The following is a 23836-nucleotide window of genomic DNA, read 5'->3' on the forward strand; positions in this document are numbered from 1 at the left end:
GAAGACCCACGATTCATTGTTAAAAACAAACTCTTTAACAGATACCTAAACGTTTACGGGTTTATCCAAATTCCAATAAGACTACCTGTACTCAGTGTTATATGTACCTGTACGTTGATTGACTATGCGGAAAATCCGCGTAAAACTGCATTCATTGAGGAATATTTTTTGATGTACAAAAACCAACAAGTACAATTTCCCTAATGGCGGAAAATCCGCGTAGTTAATTGATGAATATTGTTTCTTGTACAAATGGCAACAGGTACAATTTCCCCAAAATAATAAGTGTGTGGTTATATTTATCCCGAAATCATAAAGTTGACTTTAAATGTACAATCCTACTTGCGGAAAATCAGCACATTCTCATTGAGTGATTTTGTTTGTTGTACAAATATCAACAGGTACAATTTCCCTAAAATAATAAGTGACTTCAAACGTACAAGTCTACTTGGGAAAATCCACATACTTTCTTCAACTGCATTCATTGAGGAATTTTGTTTTTGATACAAAAAGTTACAGGTACAATTTCCGCAAACATTGTGTTGTTATCAATATTTTCTGTTTGCTATTTCTTTTGTTCACATTAAAAAGATTAAGTAATTCATGAAGATCAAGAAGACAATTTTTATACGAATATGTACATCTTTCTTCAGCCATGTAAAACTTTTCTACAAAGTGGTGTCTTAAGACACGCCGTTCGGACTCGGCGATAAACAGTAGGTCCCATATCATTGAGCTAATAAGAATCGGGGTGCACTCGTTAATATGAGAGAAGTCTCCCGTATGGGATGTTTGTGGTTTATAAAAATTTGTACCGCATACATCTTGTCATATTTTCTACTAACATTCTCAAACTAATTTTAAGTACATGGATATAACATGCTCATCTTAATTTGTATTTATTAATTTTTACTTGACCCAAAAGCCATCAAATATTTAATTTTCCTCATAAATCATAATAAACAGATGATTACCTAAACGTCGAACAGTAGCATTTTTACTGCTCCATTGTCCAAAAACCAGTCAGACGTTTTTCACATTTCCTACTTATTTTTATTTCTTAATTTGTATTTATTAAAAAAAATATTAAAATATTAAATTTTCCTCACGAATCATAATAAACTCATGTGTGGTACATTACCTTATTGTATTGCACGTGGTACACTACGATTTTTAGTGATCCGGCAGTGGGAACACTACGATTTTTAGTGATCCTGCAGTAGGAACACTACGATTTATAGTGCTCCACAACCGAACACTACAATTTTTATTGATCCATTGTTTCGATTTTTAGTGTTCCGACAGTCGGAACACTACAATTTTTAGTTCTCCGGCAGTCGGACAAACTATGATTTTGACTTATCCGGCAGTCGGAACGCTACGATTTTTAGTGATCCGGCAGTAGGAACACTACGATTTTTGTGCTCCACAACCGAACACTACGATTTTTATTGACCCATTGTTTCGATTTTTAAAGATCCGGCGGTCGAAACACTACAATTTTTAGTGATCCGGCAATCGGAACACTACGATTTTTAGTGATCCTGCGGTAGAAACACTACGATTTTTAGTGCTCCACAACTGAACACTACAATTTTTATTGATCCATTGTTTCGATTTTTAGAGATCCGGCGGTCGGAACACTACAATTGTTAGTGATCCGGCAGTCGGAACACTAAAATTTTTAGTGATCCGGCAGTCGGAACCCTACGATTTTTAGTGATCCGGCAGTCGGAACACTACGATTTTTAGTGCTCCATTGTCCAAAAATCAAATCAGATATTTTACACATTTACTTCTAATTTTTATTTATTAATATGTATTTATTTATCCTAAAAACATAAAATATTTAATTTCCGTCATAAATTATAATAAACAGACGATTACTTTAACGTTATTGTTAGCGTTTTGGCTCTTGGTACGCTACGATTTTTAGTGCTCCACAACCGAACACTACAATTTTTATTGATCCATTGTTTCGATTTTTAGAGATCCGGCGGTCGGAACACTACAATTTTTAGTGATCCGACAGTCGGAACACTACGATTTTTAGTGATCCGGCAGTGGGAACGCTACGATTTTTAGTGCTCCATTGTCCAAAAACCAAATCAGATGTTTTTCACATTTTCTTTTAATTTTTATTTATTAAAAAATAGAACATTGGTGGCGTTTATTTAATTGGGATAGCTGTTACAATTTTGATTTTTTAAAATAGTCTGGCTTAATCCCTTTTGTTGTTTTAATATTTAAAACAACAAGTTAATTAGTGGAGAAGGCGAACAATGCCAAACCTTCTCCACTAATTAACTTGTTGTTACGAACAATGCCAAACCTTCTCCACTAATTAACTTGTTGTTTTAAATATTAAAACAACAAAAGGGATTAAGCCAGACTATTTTGAAAAATCAAAATTGTAACAGCTATCCCAATTAAATAAACGCCACCAATGTTCTATTTGAGAAACACTGACACGGTTTTGTGTGTTGTTGGTATATAAGCTACCAAACAGCATTTGGGTATGTGCATTTGTTGAAAAATCAACGACACATACGAGTGGAAGAAGGTTTGCTTTGTTTCGTAAACACTTTCGTCGGAGTTGTGTTAGGTTACCAAAGAAAAACTTCTCATTGAAGGGTTTTCTTTGTTTACGTTTATACTTCGAGCTGACGATTGATGTTTGGGTATAAAAAGTTCCTTGTTGAAGAAGTTATTGAAAAATAACTTCGGTGGAGAATATCCACAAACAAGAAACAAAGGGAACTGATGAGATCCAGTGGCGTGGATCGAAACTAGTCTTCCTTGCCTTACCCCTTGGCGAACAATGCCAAACCTTCTCCACTAATTAACTTGTTGTTTTAAATATTAAAACAACAAAAGGGATTAAGCCAGACTATTTTGAAAAATCAAAATTTATTAAAAAAAAAAAATATATATATATATATATATATATATATATATATATATATATATAATATTTAATTTCCTCAGAAATCATAATAAATTAATGTATGGTTCATTACCTTATAGTTTCAAAACGTGGTACAAAACGATTTTTAGTGCTCCGGCACAACGATCTTTCTGCTTCATTCCACAAAAACTAAATATTGTTTTTTCATAATTTTAACCATATTTCGCAATGTGTTTAACTAATTTAAACATACATGGATGTAACAGTTTATCTTAATTTTTATTTGATCAAATTTAAACAAATATTTAATTTTCCTAAGAAAACATAATACCTTTATTATTTTTTAGTGTTCCAACACGTGGTGCACTATGATTTTTAGTGATCCGGCAGTCGGAACACTAAAATTTTTAGTCCTCCGCAGTCGGAGCACTAAAATTTTTAGTGCTCCGCAGTCGGAGCACTACGATTTTTAGTGCTCCGGCAGTCGGAACACTAAAAGTTTTAGTGCTCCGCAGTCGGAACACTACGATTTTTAGTGCTCCGCAGTCGGAGCACTACGATTTTTAGTGCTCCGGCATGCGGTACACTACGATTATCGTTGTGTTCCGGTACAGTATCACTAAAATATTTTTTAGTGTTTGTGCTCCGGAGCGGTACACTATCGTAGTGTACCTATCCACCTTGGTACGGTACAGAACGGTACGGTACGATATTATAGTGTTTATTTTCGAACACTGCTATAAAGACATATAAAGCAAACCCGTTCGTGGGTATTGATTTGGTTACGAAGTTTTTCGGCAAATCACACACACGCGACCCGAACGCAAAGTAAGAGAGCAAATGTTTTTATTTTTTTACTTCAGTCTTGTACTGAATTTCATGCAAGCAGTTTGATGCCGCTTTATTTGTTTATTTTTGGGTACACAGAAAAGATTTTGCAGTTGTACAGCAAATATGTGGAGGGAAGAATTTGAAAATGATTTTTGTTTTGTATTAATATTTTTAATGACGCAGAATGCCTCGTCTGCAATGCAACAATAAAAAATGTATGTACATATGTTTAGAAAGTCTTAAAAAATCATTTTTATATACAATTTGTCTTTTCTCTCAAAAAAATTAACATATGAAGAAAAATACTTTTCAAATTATGAAGTTATTTATATTATTTTTAATTTAAGTCATACAAAGCGAACGCGCCAACAATATATTTTTCATTTCACACTCAATATGAAAATCATCACCCTGTTCTGTCAGTGTAATTTTACCCACACATAAACAATTTAAGCGCTCGCTCTTCTTGGTCGGCTATGCTATAAAGACGACCTTTAGCTCGTCTATAAAGACGAATTTTAGAGCTCGTCTATAAAGACGAACTTTAGAGCTCGTCTATAAAGACGACCTTTAGAGCTCGTCTATAAAGACGACATTTAGAGCTCGTCTATAAAGACGACCTTTAGCTCGTCTATAAAGACGACATTTAGAGCTCGTCTATAAAGACGACCTTTATAGCTCGTCTATAAAGACGACCTTTAGCTCGTCTATAAAGACGACCTTTAGCTCGTCTATAAAGACGACATTTAGCTCGTCTATAAAGACGACCTTTAGCTCGTCTATAAAGACGACCTTTAGCTCGTCTATAAAGACGACCTTTAGCTCGTCTATAAAGACGACCTTTAGCTCGTCTATAAAGACGACCTTTAGCTCGTCTATAAAGACAACTTTAGAGCTCGTCTATAAAGACGACCTTTAGCTCGTCTATAAAGACGACCTTTAGCTCGTCTATAAAGACGACCTTTAGCTCGTCTATAAAGACGACCTTTAGCTCGTCTATAAAGACGACCTTTAGCTCGTCTATAAAGACGACCTTTAGAGCTCGTCTATAAAGACGACCTTTAGCTCGTCTATAAAGACGACCTTTAGCTCGTCTATAAAGACGACCTTTACAGCTTGTCTATAAAGACGACCTTTAGAGCTCGTCTATAAAGACGACCTTTAGAGCTCGTCTATAAAGACGACCTTTAGAGTTTGTCTGTAAAGACGAACTTTAGAGCTCGTCCGTAAAGACGAACTTTAGACCTCGTCTATAAAGACGACCTTTAGATCGTCTATAAAGACGACCTTTAGCTCGTCTATAAAGACGACCTTTAGCTCGTCTATAAAGACGACCTTTAGCTCGTCTATAAAGACGACCTTTAGCTCGTCTATAAAGACGACCTTTAGCTCGTCTATAAAGACGACCTTTAGCTCGTCTATAAAGACGACCTTTAGCTCGTCTATAAAGACGACCTTTAGCTCGTCTATAAAGACGACCTTTAGCTCGTCTATAAAGACGACCTTTAGCTCGTCTATAAAGACGACCTTTAGCTCGTCTATAAAGACGACCTTTAGCTCGTCTATAAAGACGACCTTCAGCTCGTCTATAAAGACGACCTTTAGAGCTCGTCTATAAAGACGACCTTTAGCTCGTCTATGAAGACGACCTTTAGAGCTCGTCTATAAAGACGACCTTTAGAGCTCGTCTATAAAGACGACCTTTAGAGCTCGTCTATAAAGACGACATTTAGAGCTCGTCTGTAAAGATTCCCTTGAGCTTGACTATAAAGACTCCCATCTGCTCGTCTATAAAGACTCCCTTCAGTGCGTCTATAAGGACTCTTTTCACCTCGTCTTTAAAGACTTACTTGGGTTCGTCATTACCATTCCATCCTTTCACCTGCCACAAATAAAACAATTTTAAATATTTTCATTTACTTTTTACAAATATTTGTTGTTTTAAAACTTTATTCATCATCATGTTGTTGTTGTTGATCATGTTTATTTTGTTTTCAATTTTTGGATGAATTCATTATCATTAGTATTCATCTTTATCATCATATTTATGATTTTTGTTATTGTTTTTCCTTTTTTTGAGAATATATGTATGTATTTAATAATGTGTTGTAATGTAGAGATGTAGATCATAATAATAATTGTTATATAATCATTATGATGGATGCTTTTTCTTTTTTCTTTATTTATTTGTTTTAATGTAATGTGGGTCGTCTCTGTTTCTATTTTAATACAGATTTATTTTTTTTTCTGATGTGGTTCTGTTTTACTGTTCTGCCTGGGATTAACTTCTTGGTGTGGTATTTGTTTTTTTTTTGCGTTTTGTGTACGATTTTCTTTATTTTTATAATTAACACTAAAATACTTATTTAAACACCTTCATTTTTTTGCAATTATTAAATTATTATTTTTTTTTTAATCTTAAATACTAATTAAGATTTCCGTTTTCCGACTTGGATGCTAAGTTGTTTGTTTTTTTAATTTTTTTTGAATAAAATTTTTACAATTTTTTTTGTTTTTTTTTTTTAATTTTTATGTTTTATAAATAATTTATTTTTGTTTAGCAAAATTCCCATTACAGATTATTATTATTATTCATTTTAGTAATTAGTTTAGGGTTTTCCCATATTTTTTGTTTGTTTTTAAATTATATATTTTTTGATTATGTTAAAAAATTAAATTCATTTTTCATATAAATACAAATTATAAATATTTAAGAAAATTTAAACGCTTTGTTTTGCTTACATTACAAACTAAAAAACAGGACGTTAAATGTATAAATAATAAAAAAAGTATTTCTAAAACGTAATATTTTTTTAAATTGTTTTTATTTTCATTGTTTCAATATTTAATATTAAAATATATCGTTTTTTTATATATGTATTGATGTATGTATATGTGTGTACATTTTTTGTGTTTATTATTTTTTATTGTAAATAATAATAAAAATTAAGTAAAAATGTTTATATTTCTAAATGTATATATTCATATATTTAATATATAGTAGGTTTGTTTTATGTTTAATATTTTATTTTCATAAATTTTTATTTCTATAATTTATTATAACTATATTTAAACTTTTGTACAAGAATTTCATAATATTATTTTTTATTCATTATATATTCTTTATAAATGTAAGTATGAAGATTTGCCATAGTGTTGTTGTGTTTTTTTGTATACAATGAATACCATAAAATGTTCTTTTTACAATAGTTTATTTTAATTAAAACCATTCAAAAATGTTACCCCCTGTTTTTGTAACTTATTTTTGTTCGTTCGTCTATTTTCGTAATAATTTAGGCATCCATAGCTCAGCCCACAAATGACATACAGACTTAATTTTTCGTAGATGAGTTCCATATATAGTTAAGAATTCCTCATTTAAAAATCAGCGCTTTTCATTTGCGCTAAGGCGAGTAAATCGATCTACAAAATTTGACAATTCGTGTGAGAAGAATAAAAATTTTTACAAAAACTGGGGGTAAATTTAAGGAATTAAACAAGGCCATCTATTATTTACTTTAATATTGAACGAAATTTATTTGTGAATAGAAAATATTCACAACAGAGAGGAACAACAACAGGATGTATAATAAAAATGGAAAATAAATTGGGATGCAGCTGCTGACTCTGTGGTATGGTTGGTATACCACACCAAGTTAAGGTGAATTAAAATGTCATTTTGGAAATAGCGCAGGATTACGTAAATCCAATTCGAAATGTTAACCTTAAGGAATATCAACTCTTCACTATCTCTCCCGATTAAAAATTCTGCAAAAGTCAATCAGAAAAGTTTGATTTTTTAAAATTAAAATAGTTAAATAACAACAAATTCCCTTCGAGTGACCTAAAGTTGACCATAATATACACGATTTGAACCATGGCACAATTACCAAGGTAAAGGTATCACACCAGCTGTTCGAAAATGAAAAGTCAAATCCCTTTATAAAAAATTATTTTTGTTGTAATTTCCTCCAACAACATAAAGAAATTTTTGACATAACATATTAAGATTTTTAATAATAATGATTTGAACCAATAATTTTACAAATGTGTATACCAAAATGAATTTCAATAGTTGATCTCAATGGGCTTTCAGCATCTTAACCGCACAAAATTTATGTATTGAGCAGATGTAAAAAAGATTTTTTGGTTTATTATCGTTCGGACGGACACGCACCTCATTTCATATTGGGATTTTTGAGGGTAGCGACGACTATAGATATCTCATTTGGATCGAAAAATTGAAATTTTTGAAATTAATCCCCAGTTTTTGTAAAAAAATGTATGTTCTCACACGAATTGTCAAATTTTTAGAACGCTGGTTTTTGAATGAGGAATTCTTAACTATATATAGAAAGTGTCTACGAAGAATTAGATCTGTATATCATCTAGGGGCTGAGCTTTGGATGCCCAAATTGTTACGAATATAGGCGAACGAGGGGGTTAAAATATGGAACGTTTGTTTACTATTTCGTTTAGAAAATCGAATATATCGAGTGTTTGGCTCATCCCTTTTCATTTATAACAGGGCAATGTAGTGAAAGTGAGAATTCTCCCAAATGTAAACATTTAAACAGTTGGACCATATATTAATAAGATTTTCGAAAAATTTGTAATATGTGTACAGTTAAAAATCCGAAGTTCTCTCAGCGAACTCTCTCGCCGACAATGCCCACAAGCAAATTGCATAATAAAGGGCAACTCGTACAATTTTTACTCGGTCATTCTTTATTATTTTATCATTAATGACAAGCAGAGCTCCGAATACTCGCTCGAATTAGAGCAAATTGAGGGGGGGTTACCTGCCCCCCTCCCCACCCCCAAACAAAAACTTATCCCACCCCCTAATAAACTTGCCCAACACCAACCAAAAAAAATTGCACAAAAAAAAAAAAATAACCACCTCACCCCAAAATTTCACTCGCGAGTAAATCGTAGCTCTGATGACAAGAAAGCGAAGCGTAAAAAATAAGCAAAATATATCCATAGAGTTTAAGCTTAATGTGTCGTTTTTTGTCTTTAAGTGGGAACAAACTCAAAACATACTTACGGGATTTGATTGCCACGCGAAAGACAGCAGTTTCCAATCCAAATTGTTTTATTTATTTGATAAAATTCGTTTAAAGAGATCAATCAAGGAAAAACTACCAGAATACTACCCGCATCTATGATTTTCAATCATAACAAAGCTCTTGAGCTGTTCTTTCGAAGTAGTGAGAGTAACCGATTTGGAAGAGGAACATTGGAGGAAAGACATTGCGTCCTCTCATTTGACGGCATAAGAGTAGAGGACAACGTTCAAACAGAACAGTGCGCCTTCATGCTGTCCGGAGTGCCTAGCGTATGGCAAATATATATCGGTATCATGGATAGGCCAGTTTACACCGCTGAAGAAGTTAGACCATACTTGCCACAATGCTACGCTATAGCAGATAACATAGAAGTGCGAATAACTTTCAATGTCTGCGATGCACATTCTAGCCACATTACACTGATCTCTGAAGTACAACTAGGAGATTTGTATTGGGCCGAGTATAGATTCCTGAGATGAGTCACATAATTAAAATTTGCATATCGTCACCACAAATGCCCGAAGACGTAACCCACAAAACTAAAACTTTACAGGAGAAGCAAAAAACGTTATAAAATTAAAAACTGTTTTACGGAATATTAATCTTATGAAGGCGAGTATATGGGATGTTATCGATCATATACGAAGGGGAATAAGTAGTGAAACCAAAACCGCTGAATTGCTTAGTTTTGAGTAGAGTATGAGTAACATCATGAAATATAACGTGTGATGTTAAGTATACGCAGTTTGTTCAAAGAAAAAATGTGGTCCATTGGAACTGCGAAGTGAACGAGATAGTTCCATATAGTTCCTTTGGCACAACTCTAGTTTTGAGATCCTCCATTACAACAAAATCTGCGATATTATCCCATTTTCCGAAATGCCATTTCTTGAATAGGATCGTTGTTTTTGAACGTAGAAGCTTGAAATTTTGCCAGAGCATATATTTTAGCTTTATGTATCAGATTACGTCAAAAAGCGAATTTCGATTTTCAAGTCGGTTACGTCTTCGGGCATTTATGGTGACGATATAAAAATTAAATTTATTTTATATCAAATTTTTCAAATGAAAATACATTTTGTGTGTAGACGTCAATGAAATTTTAGAAGAAAATGACAGAGTTTTCAATGAAAACGAGAAAATTAATAAAAAAACAAGTAAAAAAGTGTCAGTCGGCTTTGCCGACAGATATATACCCTCAGCCAATGTGAAGCAAAACTTTCACCTCCGGACAGATCGAATGTATTTAAGGTCTCTTCAGAATTTTGTGGCCCTTTTCGGACATTTGAACTTGCCGACAAAAATGTGGATTAGGAATTAACTGCACTAAGACACAAATGTTGCACTTTTGTAGGACAGGTACACTTAGGCAGGGCCGTTATGGGCCATTTTAGAAGTTTAAATAAATTTTGACAAAATATTAGGAGATCCAAAGTTTGGATCAAATTGGTTGCCCCATTCAAGCGTTATCGTCCTAGCATTTTAGTGACATTTTTTAAATATTGGGGAAAAGTACCGAAAGTTGTGGACATAGGTTTTTTTACACCTTTCGAGCTGTTTTCCCAAGAAATATGGACTTACCCCAGAAAAAAACTTTTACCGTCGTAATGGAGGTAGCGACTGCAAATCGCTTCAACAAAAATCAAAGTGATTCGAGAGCAGGTCTTAAAGTGAACTTATCCGAAATTTTGTGTGAGAGGTACCAGAAGGAGTAGACAAATATAGTCCATATTAGAACCTAATCTATATCTGGTAGATACATTAGGATGTGCAAAGTATGGATTACATCGGTCACCCCCTTCAAGAGTTATCGTGCGCAATATTTTTCCGAACATTTTTCAAGTTTTGTGGGGGAGGTACCTGAAGAAGTGGACCGATATTGCCCACCTTCGAATTTAAACTATGTTTTGATAAAATATTACGAAGGTCAAATTTTGGACCGAATCGACAGATCTGTTCGAGAGTTATCTTGCGCTCCAACCACTACACTAGGTGTCATAGGGGCTTTTTGCACCTTTCCGGCGATTTTCTCAGGAAGTATGGACTTGCCCCTGATGAAACGTGTACCGTCGTATGGGGGGGAAGTGAATACAAGTTGTTGCAACAGAAATAAAAGCGATTCGAAAGCAGGTCCTAAACTGAACTTATCCGAAATTTTGTGTGGGAGATACACGAAGGAGTGGGCCTATTGAGTCCATTTTGGAACCTCATCTAAGTCTGGTAGAAATTTCACGATGTGCAAAGTATGGCCCAAATCGGTTACTCCCTTCCTTGCCCACAATTTTTCCGAACATTTTTGAACTTTTGTGGGGGAGGTATCTGAAGGTGTGTACCGGTATGTCTTATCTTCAAACTTAAACTATGTTTGGACAAAATATTACGATGGCCAAATTTTGGACCGAATCGGCAGATCAGTTCGAGAGTTATCTTGCGCTCGCACCACTACACACGGTGTCATAGGGGTTTTTTCAACTTTGAGGCTATTTTCTCAGGAAGTATGGACTTCCCCCAGATGCAACTTGTACCGTCGTATAGGGGACGGTGAATACAAGTTCTTACAACAAAACTCAAAGCGATTCGAGAACAGGTCCTAAACTGAACTTTTTTGAAATTTTGTGTGGGAGGTACCCGAAGGAGTGGATCGATTGAGTCCATATTGGGACCCCATCTTAGTCTGGTAGAAATTTCACGATGTGCAAAGTATGGACCAAGTCGGTTACTCCCTTCAAGAGTTATCGTGCGCACAAATTTGAACTTTGCTAAATTGACACCAAATTGTCTGAAACGGATTTCGTCCAAACTTACTTGGGGTCTAAAATCATTCGGGTATGTGATGAAAACCGAATCGACTCGATTTGCAGAATCGAAATGGTACATAATCGGAGTGCCGTTGATGATATATACAGTAGGGTTAGTCATTTTTTTTAGATTCAAAATCTGTGGAAATAGCATATAGGGCAGGCAAAAACAAGTAGAATTGCGTTTTTACTTTTTCGAAATTGTGAAAAAACGTTCCGCACAAAATGCAATTACTTTAGCTCAAAACCAACTTTTTTATTTGAATTTTTTTGTGATTTTTAAAATGTGATAATATTTTTTTTTTAATTTTTCAATTTTTCAAGCACTAATCCTCTATATCTTTCAATTATATTGATTTCTTTCTGAAATTCGTATAAATGGTATAGCGGCAAAACAGCTTTTTTATTTCATTCGGTCTTTTTGCTTTAAAATTTTTGACCCAGTTATCACTGTTTTTTTTGGACATTTTTGCAACTTTTTTTAAACGACATGGCGATGTGAACACAAACTATGAAAAAATAATTTAAAACTCAAAACGATATAAATTATGTATTATGACATTACTTCTGTATTGTCATTTATTAGAGCAACTCGTTTAAAATTTTTAAAACTGGGAAATGAAACCGAGTTGCAAATTTTAAAATCGATGTAGCTTAAAAACTAAATGACAGATTTTTGATCAAATTGCATATTTGAAACCGATGCACTAAAACCAACTAAAAAAAATTATTTCCAAGAACAACTATTGCAGAAAAAAATTTCTCAAATTTAAAAATTTAAAAAAAAGTAAACTAAAAAATTTTGTTTTTAGCTAAAGTAATTGCATTTTGTGCGGAAGGTTTTTTTACAATTTCGAAAAAGTAAAAACGCAATTCTTATTATTTTTGCCTGCCCTACATGCCATTTCCACAGATTTTTGATATTCGAAAAAAAAAATGAAAAAATGACTAACCCTAATATACAGTTTTGCTTCGCAAAAGCCCCTTATTTGAATAATATTTTTAAAATCCATTTTCAATTTTATTAAAATATTTACCAAAATACGATTTCGATTTATGGCAAAACGAGTCGAATCGTTTTCCATCACATACCCCGATTATTTCGATGAGGCACATTTTGCCCGTATGAAAGTGTATATACACTTCTCGTTAGCATAAATGCTGAGGGTATAAAAATAATAGTAGATTCGTTGAAAAAAATCATGAAAAATGAGTTTATTTGGTCTGCACAACTAGGGATAAAACCTTAAGCACATCTATAAAGACTCCCTTAGCTCGCCTATCAAAATACATATATAAATACTCCCTTCGGTTCGTCTGTAAAAACTCCCTTCCGCTCGTCTATAAAGAATCCCGTCAGATCGTTTGTAAAAAATTCCTACAGCTGTTTTACAAATACTCACATAAGCTCGTCAGTAAAGACTACCTGCTGCTCATACTCATAAACCCCCTTGAGCTCGTCTATAACACTAGTTCGACTATAAAGATCCCCCTTAATTTGTCTAAAAGACTCCCCTAAGCACGACCCCTTAAGACCGTCAGAAAACTGCGTTGTCAGTTATTGCTCGTGTATTTCAAAAACTACCTAATGCATCAGTTTTCTACCTGATGCATATCTGCGTTTCCCTCAGTTTGTCTATAAAGACTCCCCCGTTTGTCTACGAAGAATATATGTACGTTCGGAGCGCCTATAAAGACTCTCTTCAGCCCGGCTATAATCAATCCTGTCAGCTTGTCTAAAGACTGCCTTCTGTTCTATAAAAACTCCCTTAAGCGCGTCTATAAAGACTTCTTTCAGCTCGTCTATAAAGACTCCCTTATGCTCGTCTATAAAGAAAGAATATCTTTAGTTTTCTACAACTACTGCCCTCAACAAGTCTATAAAGTCTCCTTACAAATTATCCACAAAGCTCATCGATAAAGTCTCCCTCCAGATCGTCTTTGAAAGACTCCATTCAGCTCGTCTATGAAAAATGCCCATAAGTTTGCAAATGAAGATTCCCAAATGCTGTTGCTTCTCAAACTGCAGTTTGTACGATAAAATACGTAAATATTTTTTGTGCTTAATGCACTTCTCTAGTCTTTTACAGCCATTAAACAGCAGTTATTAAACAATTAAACAGCAAAATCCTTAACCAATTAAAAGCAAAAAGACCTTTACAAAAAAAAAAAAAAAAAAAAAAAAAAAAAAAAAAAAAATAGCCAATTAATAATAAATTAACAAAAAATAAAAAAACCAAAGAGTTTGTTTTTAAATATAAATCAAAGATATTTAATATCGAATATATATAAAAAATAGGGTAAAACTGTCATTGACAAGAAAAAATAAAAACATTTAAAAATATATAAATGTATACGAATTTGTTTTTGTTGGTTTTTCTGTTTATATTACAAAATTTTGTGTTATGTTTGCTTGATTAAACTTTTACTACACAAATCCTTAATGAATACATCATCGTCATTATCATCATCATGAAAGCCAAGAAGAGTTTTATTTTTTAAGTATTTTTTTTTTTTTTCATTTAATTTAATTTATTATATATAAGTACCTATAGTTATATTAAGAAATTGTGTATTTTTTATTCTCAGGATCTAGGAATATGGGGAGGAGTTTCTAGTTTTTTGTTTGATTTTTTTTATGTTGTTGTTGATTCTTTTATACAATAGGGAAACATTTTTCTTATAAAACTAAAGAAAAAAAATAAAACACAACAAAAAGTTGGGTTATGGTTTTAGGAGTGGTTTCAATTATAGGCGGGTAGAGAGTTATGGATGTATGTTGTAGGTGTTGTTTCCTTTATCGTTATTGTTTTAATTATATTATACAATACGCTTAATTAAATCAATTCAATTTATAGTTGAGAGTTTTTGTTTTTCAGATCCTCATAATTTTCTTTAGAAACTGTACAAAAATATGATCCATTAATACTTTAAGTTTTTAGATTTTCCAAGTTTTTGGGGATTTTGGGAGGTTTTTTTATTCTACTAACAGTAGATAAGGAAAGGGGGCAAGTTGGGTAGATTTCAAAAGTTAGAGGCTTTTATTCTTTATGCTACTTTGTTTTGCTAAATGGTCCATTTACTTTTGTTTTAGGTTCATAAACTTAGCCATCTATTTTGGGAATTGTTTACAATTTTGTTGTGGGCGAGTGTTGACTCGACAATTAAGCTGAAAACACATCCAACGTTTGAGTAAAGTTTTGTGTTGGGCGTTGAGAAAAAAACAACAGCAACAGGGCGACGCCGATACCAAAGTCCAGCGTTGATCTGTTTGCCGGCATAGATTTCAAATGAATTTGAATTTTTCGGCATCATGCACAACAGTGTAAAAACGCCCAAAACGACACAAAACTTTACCCAAACGTTGGATGTGTTTTCAGCTTTACTCTTCAATGAAACCAAGCTATACCGCATAATTTCAGCCTTTCGACAACAACAACACACAAAGAGTTTTACCATAGCTTACAGAATATTGAGAAACGATTTCCAAATTTGGGAATTATTTAAAACGGTTCCACTGAAATCCTTGTCCTTTCTCTTTGACTTGCCAACGAATATGTTCCAACCAAAGGAAAGGTTTTTAACCGAAGACATGGAATATATACGGGGATATACATTGTTAGAAAACAATAATTTTAATGTTTAAAAATTGAGAACGATTATTTTTCCAATTTTAATAATTTTTTGTATCCTCTGAAAAAGGCAACAGGTCAAAATTATGCAGTCTAGTTATGGATTTCTTGAAATTGGAGACCTTCACAACTATTAAATAGGTTTTGCACACTCAGATTGCCTACTATGGGTTTGTTGGTTGAATTTTGGATTTAAGTTGCAGTTTTTTATGTTTTTGTTTTTTTTTTATGAAATAATTTATTTAAATTTTCTTCTCATTTTCTTTCTTTTTTTGTTGTTTTCTGAGGGAATTTACCATCATCATATGTATAATATGTTGTATGTATATATCATTTATAATAATAATTGTTTATGTTTGTTGTAGATTTCTTCTTTTTTTTTAATTTTAATTTACAGAAACTAAAAATAATTTTTAAAAGTAAAAAAAAAAAAATTAATTTATTATTTCTTAATGCCATTTACCAGTAATTTGTTGTTGCCTTTTTCTTCAGTAATGGTTGACTTATTTGTTGCTGTTGCTGCTGCTATTTTTCCACACTATATGTAGGTAGGTTGGCTTTATTCCGGTCATCGTGTCGTCTTGGTTTCCTCAAATATATTGTGCGGCCAACAAAAGCCATTTGGGGGGTTGCAGGCGGCGGTGGCGGCACACAGTCAGACGCATTCTTCGTTGATACCTCTCCATCATGGCAAGATGCATTCACAATTCGCAAAACTTAAGTAACACAGGAGTTGGTGCCGTGCTTAGAGCGGGCTCGTCGTCGTCCTTAACTCAGCTCCTCCTCTCTTCTCATCTAGCCCATGCTTTGCCGGTTGCTAGCCTAAGGTTGCTTGGAAACTGCAGCCATTGAGGACCACAAATGTTGTAGCATAGCAGATCCTAGACCTTCCTTGACACTATTCATCATTGCTACCGCTAATAATGCACTTGTTTCATCTTCATCGGCGATGGTACTAGAGCTGCTATGTGCACCAGCTGCAGTTGAGGATGATATTGCCGCTGCTGCTGACGTTTGTGATTCCATTGCTGATGTTGTTGTTGCTGTTATTCCCGCCGTCATTGTGGTTGACATATCAGCCTGGTATTGTTGCTGATTGATTTTCGTTTTGTTGCTGCCGTTTGTTATGCTGCTGTTGGTGTTGCTGCTGCTATTATTGGAGTTGATGGCATTGCAGGAAGAAGAGGAGGAATTGTTACTATTGTTCATCTTTTCATCAATTTCTGTTGCTGCTGCTGCTACTACTACTGCTGCTGTTGTTTGTGGCTGTTGCGGTTGTACGAGGTTGGTTTGTTCGGGCGGTTATTGCATGAAATAGTCGGAAGGTTCTGTATCTTTCTCAAATCTTTTCGCTTCTTCGTGCATACTTTCTTTGATTTTTAATATAGCCGCCGATTCTGTTTGATCATTTTCCCCAGGTCCACCAAAGCCGCCGAGATTGTAGTCACCCATACCGCTGCCTGAATCTTCTCGAGGCGTTCCAGGTCCTCCATTGGCTGGTGAGTTTTTCATACCATCGAGACCGGTGCCATCGCCCGCTCCACCATTAAGTACAGGACCCATTGAATTTGGACCACCACCCATAGGACCCATGCCACCTGGGCCACCGCCTCCGCCGTCCGGACCACCACCCATGGGAAATTCTGGTTTCATTAGTGAATACATGTTATCGCCAGGACCACCGGGGCCGGCTTGTGTGTTATCTTGTGGTGATGGCATGATGGGTGTTCCCGGTCCCGGAGGACCGTTTGAGCCTGGACCGGGACCATAATTGCCCGGTGATGATGATGAATACGCATTCATAGGCGCTGTTGCATTCGGCTGCCATTGAGGAGGTCGACCGCCCGCTCCCATACCCATGGGTGGCATTCCACCCGGCCCAGGCGCAGGACCTCTCATTCCTCCGGGTCCTCCATAACCCATGGGACCCATACCGCCGGGTCCTCTAGGCGGATTCATGCGAGGATTCATTGGACCCATTCCGCCCGGCCGCGTTGGATCCATACTGTTGGGCATCATAGGTTGGCCAGGAGGCCCGTTGAATTCATTACCCATACCTTGCATACGCACACCGGGTCTTGGCCCACCTGGATATCGTGGACCGCCCATAAATGGCGGTTGGCCCGGCATCATCTGTGATGGTGGGGGTTGTGGACTTGACGCATGCGTGGGCGGTGATGGTCTCATCGTTGAACTGGGGAAGAAATTTGCTCCCATTGGACCGCCAGGTCCCATAGGACCATCACCTCCTGGAGGCATTTGACCTAGAGGGCTGGGTGCTGGACCGCCAGCACTGTGTGGACCACCAGGGCCAATTCCGTTTACACCATAACCCGAACTGACAAATCCATAGTCGTGGAAGGCCTTGGCCTCTGATGAGTGATCGCATTGATCACGTCTTTCGGGGGCAGCGCAATATAGATCCCAAAATACGCACCACCATGTGTGCAGAAAACCCGGTGGTTCGCCTAGTGTGATATTCTTCTCCCATCTGATTTCGGAGAGGAACGTTTGTGCTGCTTTTTGCGCTCCGACATGTAGCAGGTACTCGTACACATACAGAGCTAATTTTTCACGGGCCTGAGCATCTGAAGGCACCGATGAGGTTTTAGATTTGCCATACATGTTTGTTTGTTATACTGTTGCTTGTTTGCTGCTGTCGCCGCTTTATTGGCGAGACAGATGGTGAGATGTGATGTGTTGTCCGTCAATGAGAGAAATGTTAGTGGAGCTGCCTGGCTGCCTCTGAATCCGGTGCAGAGAAATCACCGCTGGCCGCGTTTAGCTGGCTCTAGGTTGATTCCGACGGCCAATTTACTTTTTTTCAGTGCCGTTCGTCGATTGGCGCTCACTCACCCTGTATTTGTTGATTTAACTTGTGTTTTTTTTTCTATTCTTTACTTTTTTGTTGTTCACCGAGTTTTGTGAAATGTCTCTATCGAAACTTGGATGGAGGAGAAGTGACTGAATTTTAGCAAAACGTAACGAAACGCCAATGGAAATATGAAATCACAAAAACAATTTTCAATTTTTTGTTTTTCCTTTATATTCGTCGGTTTTTCGTTTTTCTCACCCCCAACCAATCATTTTTTCATCAATTCCTTCGGTTTATCCTATTTTTCCTCGGTGTTATTCTCCTTTCCGATTTTTTGTTCAACACTTTGGGGGTTTTCCTTATTCGTCTGTCGACGGTTTTTATTTCTTCTATATTCCCTTTTTCTCTTCGCAGCCGCGTTTATCTGTGTATCTTTTTCAATGTTTGTTTCTTGTCGTTGTTGTCGTCGTCGTGTCTTCTCACTTCAACTATTTTTGTGTATTTTTGCGACTCCATTCATTATTAACTTTTTGGTGGTGTTTACGCGGCGTTAACTTTTATTGAAATTATGTTTCGTCGGTTTGTGCTTTTTCCCGTTTATTCTTCTTCTTTTGGATAGAGTTGAGTTGGTTGTTGAGGCTTTTTCATCAATTCAGCAATTCGGTGTTTTTTAGTTCACAATTCAATTGAGTTTCTTCAGTTGTTGCATTAAATCTAAAAACACCAACGAACGAGCGAGCGAAGCGAACCAATTGATTTTTGTTTGAGGGTTCCCTTGTGTGTGCGTGAGTTTCTTTCACCTATATCCTCTCATCTGATTTATACACGAACGACTAATACCATCAAAATTTAGTTCATATTTGTCTTCTTGTATCTGCTTGCTGCTGGTGCTTCTTCTTCGTCGTCGTTTTACCGTTTCTTTTTTGCTTTTTTATTATTATTACGTTGCTGTTGTTGTTTTTGTGTTATTGCTGCTGCTAACTGCCGTAGTCGCTGCTCTTAACTTGCTGCTGGCGTCGATGTGTGGTGCTTTATTATTATTGTGGTTGTTGTTGGCCTGGTTGCGTTGCGACGTTGACGATGACAGTAGATGTGTCTGCGTGTGTGTGTATGCTTGTGGCTGACTCTGTGTGTCGTGTTGCTGGTGGTGCTGCTGCTGCCGATTCTTCTTCTTGATGTGTGTTGAGTTCAGTTGCGCTGAACAACCACCTCATTCGTTTTTTTTTTGGTATTTTGGTGTTGTTGTTGTTATTATTTGCTGCCGCCTGCTACTCTTGCCACTCTTCTGTTAACATTCGCTCAGCAAGTATCGATTTTTTCTCTCTTTCACGCTCACATGAATTCTCCCCCTTTTATTTGGTGTGTGATGATGATTGTGTTGTTGTTGGTGTACGACGACGTTTCGCAAACTGAAAATGTAGGAAAAAAAAGAAGGCAAAATTCAATATGAAAATAAAATTCAAGATGAGAAAATAAATGTAATGAAAGAATTGCCAAAATGTACAGTGCGAATCAGTATTGTAAATTTAGTGTTTTTTTGTTTGTTTGCAAAATTATGGTGAGAATTGTTATTGTTACAATCGCAGTAGAACATGCGGTGGTGATGAGAAACACCCAGCAAAAAAAAAAACCTCCCAAAATAATGGGTTTTGTTAGGGATTAGCTTAAATGTCGTTTAGGGGCACCTCTCGGATCGGGCTGAAATGTTTACAGTAGATAGACCTTGGCATCCTGAATACAACGATATATAATTTTCCGGAAGGAAGTCCATCCTTCCCAAAATATGGGTCTTGACATTTTACAATTCTAACGTGGGCATCGTTTTAAAGCTTATGAAGAGAACTTTTATGCACTCGACCTATTTTTACACCTGTTTATAGGAGAATGTATTAAATTCCTGTTCAAAGCCGGCTACTTAGGAAACTTTAAATTTACAAGAAAGTTTTGTTTGCGTAGCCCACTTTTGTCCTTGTCCATAGGAGAAAGGCTTAAATCCCCGGCCGAAGGCCGGCTACTTAAGAACACTTTCAATTTAAAAGAGAGTTTTGATCGCGTAGCCTACTTTTGTCGCTGTCCATAGGAGAATGTCTTAAATCCCCTGTCCGTGAATATGTCTGGCTGGCGTTCAATATAACTATCGATCCGTTCGATTTGGTTCAAATCTTAAATCAAATTTATTCTGCCAAATAGTGCATACGATAACTTTTGAAGGTAGATTTGGTGCAAACGTACATTAAGTTAAAAGAAGGTATATATCGGACAAGCACCCGATTCCCTCACAAAAGCTAAAAATTTTCGCTTAAACGCAGATTAAGGAGGACTGTTTCTAAATTTTTACCGGAGGTTGTCATTTTCGAAGCGATATGTTTATCGTGGACAAATTCATGCTCTCTGTCATAGTGAACTATCGAAAGGAATGGATTACAAACTTAGATCATGTACCAAGATGGACTATGTAGGTTGGTCTATTTCCTCAGGGACCATTGAGCATTTAACCCAGCTTAAGGACAATTTTAGGATCGTGTTGAATTTTAAAAGCGGTTAGTTGTTGTGATCTTGGCTACAACATTTTTGTTTTCAAGGAGAAGGCAGTACCTCCAGATATATGTGCCTCGAAAGTCCCATTTGTTAGGATTCCATCTTCATACATCTCCAGCAACGATATAATCTTATTCTACGAAATTTCCTCGATAATTTGTCGATTGGTCCAAAAACATCTGTGTGCAGTTTTTTGTACTTGATGGCCTTAGTAGTGGGCCCTACTACCAATAACCATAATAATATATTGGCGTAATGAGGATTTCAAGGTGTTCCCTTGGTAATCATTTTAATTTAAGCTCAATAGTCCTCAATTTTGCATTTTCAAGCTATGATGTAGTAATTGGCATTCCAAAACAAATTCTGGCGTTTTTGTTACCAGATGGCGATTGACATCACTATTTGGTAAAAACAAAAAAAAGGAGAGTACGAAACGCTGAAATTGTACTTCAAATACAAAAGGATTGCCAAGTTGCAGTGGTCTACGACATTCGGCTTGAAAATGTAACAATTTGAGGGGAGGTTTAACATTGTCAAGTCTTTTTGTTTATATTTTAGTACTACGGCATCCCTATGCAGCAATTCAAGTGGAAGAGGAAAATAATAAAAGGTGACGATAGCAAATAATTACACCACTGTTAAAATGTATGAATACAACAGAAGACATGCAAAAGATGATGATGATTGTTATGGCAAAATGTCTTCTTTTAAAGATTGGGAACAGCTAAATCTCCCAGCTAAATCTGTTCTTTTTGACCAGATTACAAAAATATAAAGTTCTTTGGGGAAAAGTTTTTACTTCCATTAAACGCATTAAACGCGTTGGGGAATTTTAAAACTTTCTTCTATAGACAGGTGGAAAACTCGGGTACGGCAACAACATTTTATTTTAAATTGTAATTTTTTTTCCAATGAGCTGGCCTTCAGTATTTCTCCTGTGGACAGGTGTAAATCTCGGGCACAGGAATACAATTTTGTTTTGAATTCTAAATTTTTCCGAGTTGCGATCCTTTTTCACTGGTCCATATCTCGGGAAGTATGGAGTTCCCCCCAAAGGATTTATATTTTTTAATCAGGAAGAAAAGATCTACCTGCGGCAAAAAGTTCAGATGTTTCCGCCAGCTGGGCAATGATATTGGTATAAAATAGTTCAGAACGATCGGAGGGAGACCCGGTCATGTAATTAATTGTTTATACTTTTACCCAGGATATCCAAGATGGGTTTTAAGGTTTGGGTATCTTCATAAAATTCTAATTTAAACAAAAGTCTGTGCAATCCCAGCAAAATTTGAAGAAAGGAGTCCCATGCGATGACGTGATTTCATGGCATCTTTTGCATTGGTTCAAACGAAGACGTGAAAGATCCGATCTTTTCATTAGCTTTTGAACCAATGCAAAGGAAGTTGTGAAAGATCCGATATTTTCATCAGCATTTGAACCCTTGCCAAGGGTACATATTGCAAAATATTATTATGGATTTTGAAGATTGCCATGCTAATTCGAACATATACTTAAGTTTGACCTAAGATTTTAGTCATGATGCCACCAGTGCCCACCTCGAGAATAATTTTCCAAAGTAGGTCATGGGTTTAAGATTATCCAGTATTTACATAGTGCCAAAATTTAAATGGTGGACCGCAGACTAAAGCTGCCCTTGAATATGGTTTCTATAGGTATATTAGGGTTAACATAATTGGCATCGATGGAAAGGTCACGAATTCTTCTTCCAAATATGACCTACGAGGACGTTAAGTGTCTTGCAGGAAGAACGCTATAAGATCTACATACAGTCGAAATCGTTTGTAACGTTTTCCCCCACCAGGGATAACGATCTTGACGCGATATGGGGGCTTAAGGTCACAGCTTTCCCTGTATTGTATGAGGAAAGTTGTGAACGAACTATAGGTTATCCAGCAGTGATCTCCTGCTTAACTTTGAGATCCCCCAATGCAGGGGTGTTAGGCGAACACGTGCCCATCGGCGTTTTTAAAGGTATGCAGTGGGGTACCGACTGTAGTATAACATGGTAAAGGAGGGCTATGCCATGACCTACCTCTTCTCCCCCATTAACACTATATCTCATGGATTCTTTATTAAAACTCAAAAACAAACACAAAATACACACCCCAGGAAATGTTGACGGATCAGGCTATGGACACGTACAAAGAGCAAAAAAATGCAACTAACTCAAACTCTCAGGGTGGGGACGTCTCGACTCTTGACGAACTAAATTCAAGACTTAGGCGACATATTGAGGAGCTTAAAAACGATTGATGAATCTTCTAGAGGAAAGAAGTGACACTATTGGACTCAGTGACGATAGCGATCCGGATGGATTCTGGGACAACACGACACTGTCGGATGAGGAGTCAAAACCCCCTTTCTTCACCCACCGCTACAAGGGAGGCTAACATCAAGGAGAAAAACCATAAACGAACCTACCGGAGATCCTATAACTATCTATATAGATACGTCTATAGGGATCCCAATATGTTGACGGATAAGGATTTTAGAGAAATTAGGCTGAAACTTGGGTTTATGAGAAAGTTTGAGGTCATTTATCCCCATATACCTAGGAGAACCCTTCCATTCCCTCTCTCTAAACATGCTACCACCTTGTCGGATAGCAGGGTTGATAGTCCGATGAGGAAAATAAACACAATAAATCCAGGAACTCAAGTGAGCCGGGCTCCCGCTCCGTTGAGGACATTGACGGAAGGTGAATCTGACCTTCCTGAGTTCCTGACCCCAAAAGAAGTACGACATCCAAAACAGCAACAAGAGGCTGTTAGGATTGTGGCACCTGCAACGCCAAATATAGTTAATACGCCGAGACCACATGCCGAAATACAGACTAGGCAGGCCATAGCAAGGCCACCGTCTGGTTCCGTGGCAACGATACCACGGAAGTCTGCTAATCTGGTATCTTTTATATCACGGTCAGGGAACAAGACGGCATCATCTCGTGTATTTCCATCTTCACAAAGCAAGGATGACAGTATCACTGCAAAGAATCGGGTAGAGGACCAGATGGTTGAAACAGCTCCCCTTGAGGGAATAGGGTCGACTCCTGAGCCAAACCCCTCTTCACACCTACAGAACGTGAAAAGGGGTAGGTCAACTGAGGAGGCCCCTCCATCCCCCAAGAGACAGACTGCACACACGTCTTCGCGTGTGAACGCGCCACTGGATGTCTTCCAAAAAAGGGCCGATGCGGTCGTCAGAGGTAAACAAACCTCGCT

General features: G+C 36.4%; 1 protein-coding gene across 11 annotated transcripts in view; it reads right to left on the reverse strand.

Moving 5' to 3' along the window:
• Positions 1–15499: 15499 nt before the first annotated feature.
• Ssdp (Sequence-specific single-stranded DNA-binding protein) overlaps positions 15500–23836 on the reverse strand; it is a 38883-nt gene continuing 30546 nt past the window's right edge. For all 11 annotated transcript variants that reach the window (XM_073970233.1, XM_073970169.1, XM_073970158.1 and 8 more), the window contains one exon: positions 15500–19465. In XM_073970233.1, coding sequence (XP_073826334.1) covers positions 16544–17866 — 1323 coding nt within the window. In that variant the 5' untranslated portion in view covers positions 17867–19465 and the 3' untranslated portion in view covers positions 15500–16543. The remainder of the gene's footprint in view (positions 19466–23836) is intronic.

This window comes from Musca autumnalis, unplaced genomic scaffold (genome assembly GCF_047663935.1).
Source record: "Musca autumnalis isolate F117 unplaced genomic scaffold, ASM4766393v1 scaffold_1, whole genome shotgun sequence".
NCBI lineage: Eukaryota > Metazoa > Arthropoda > Insecta > Diptera > Muscidae > Musca > Musca autumnalis.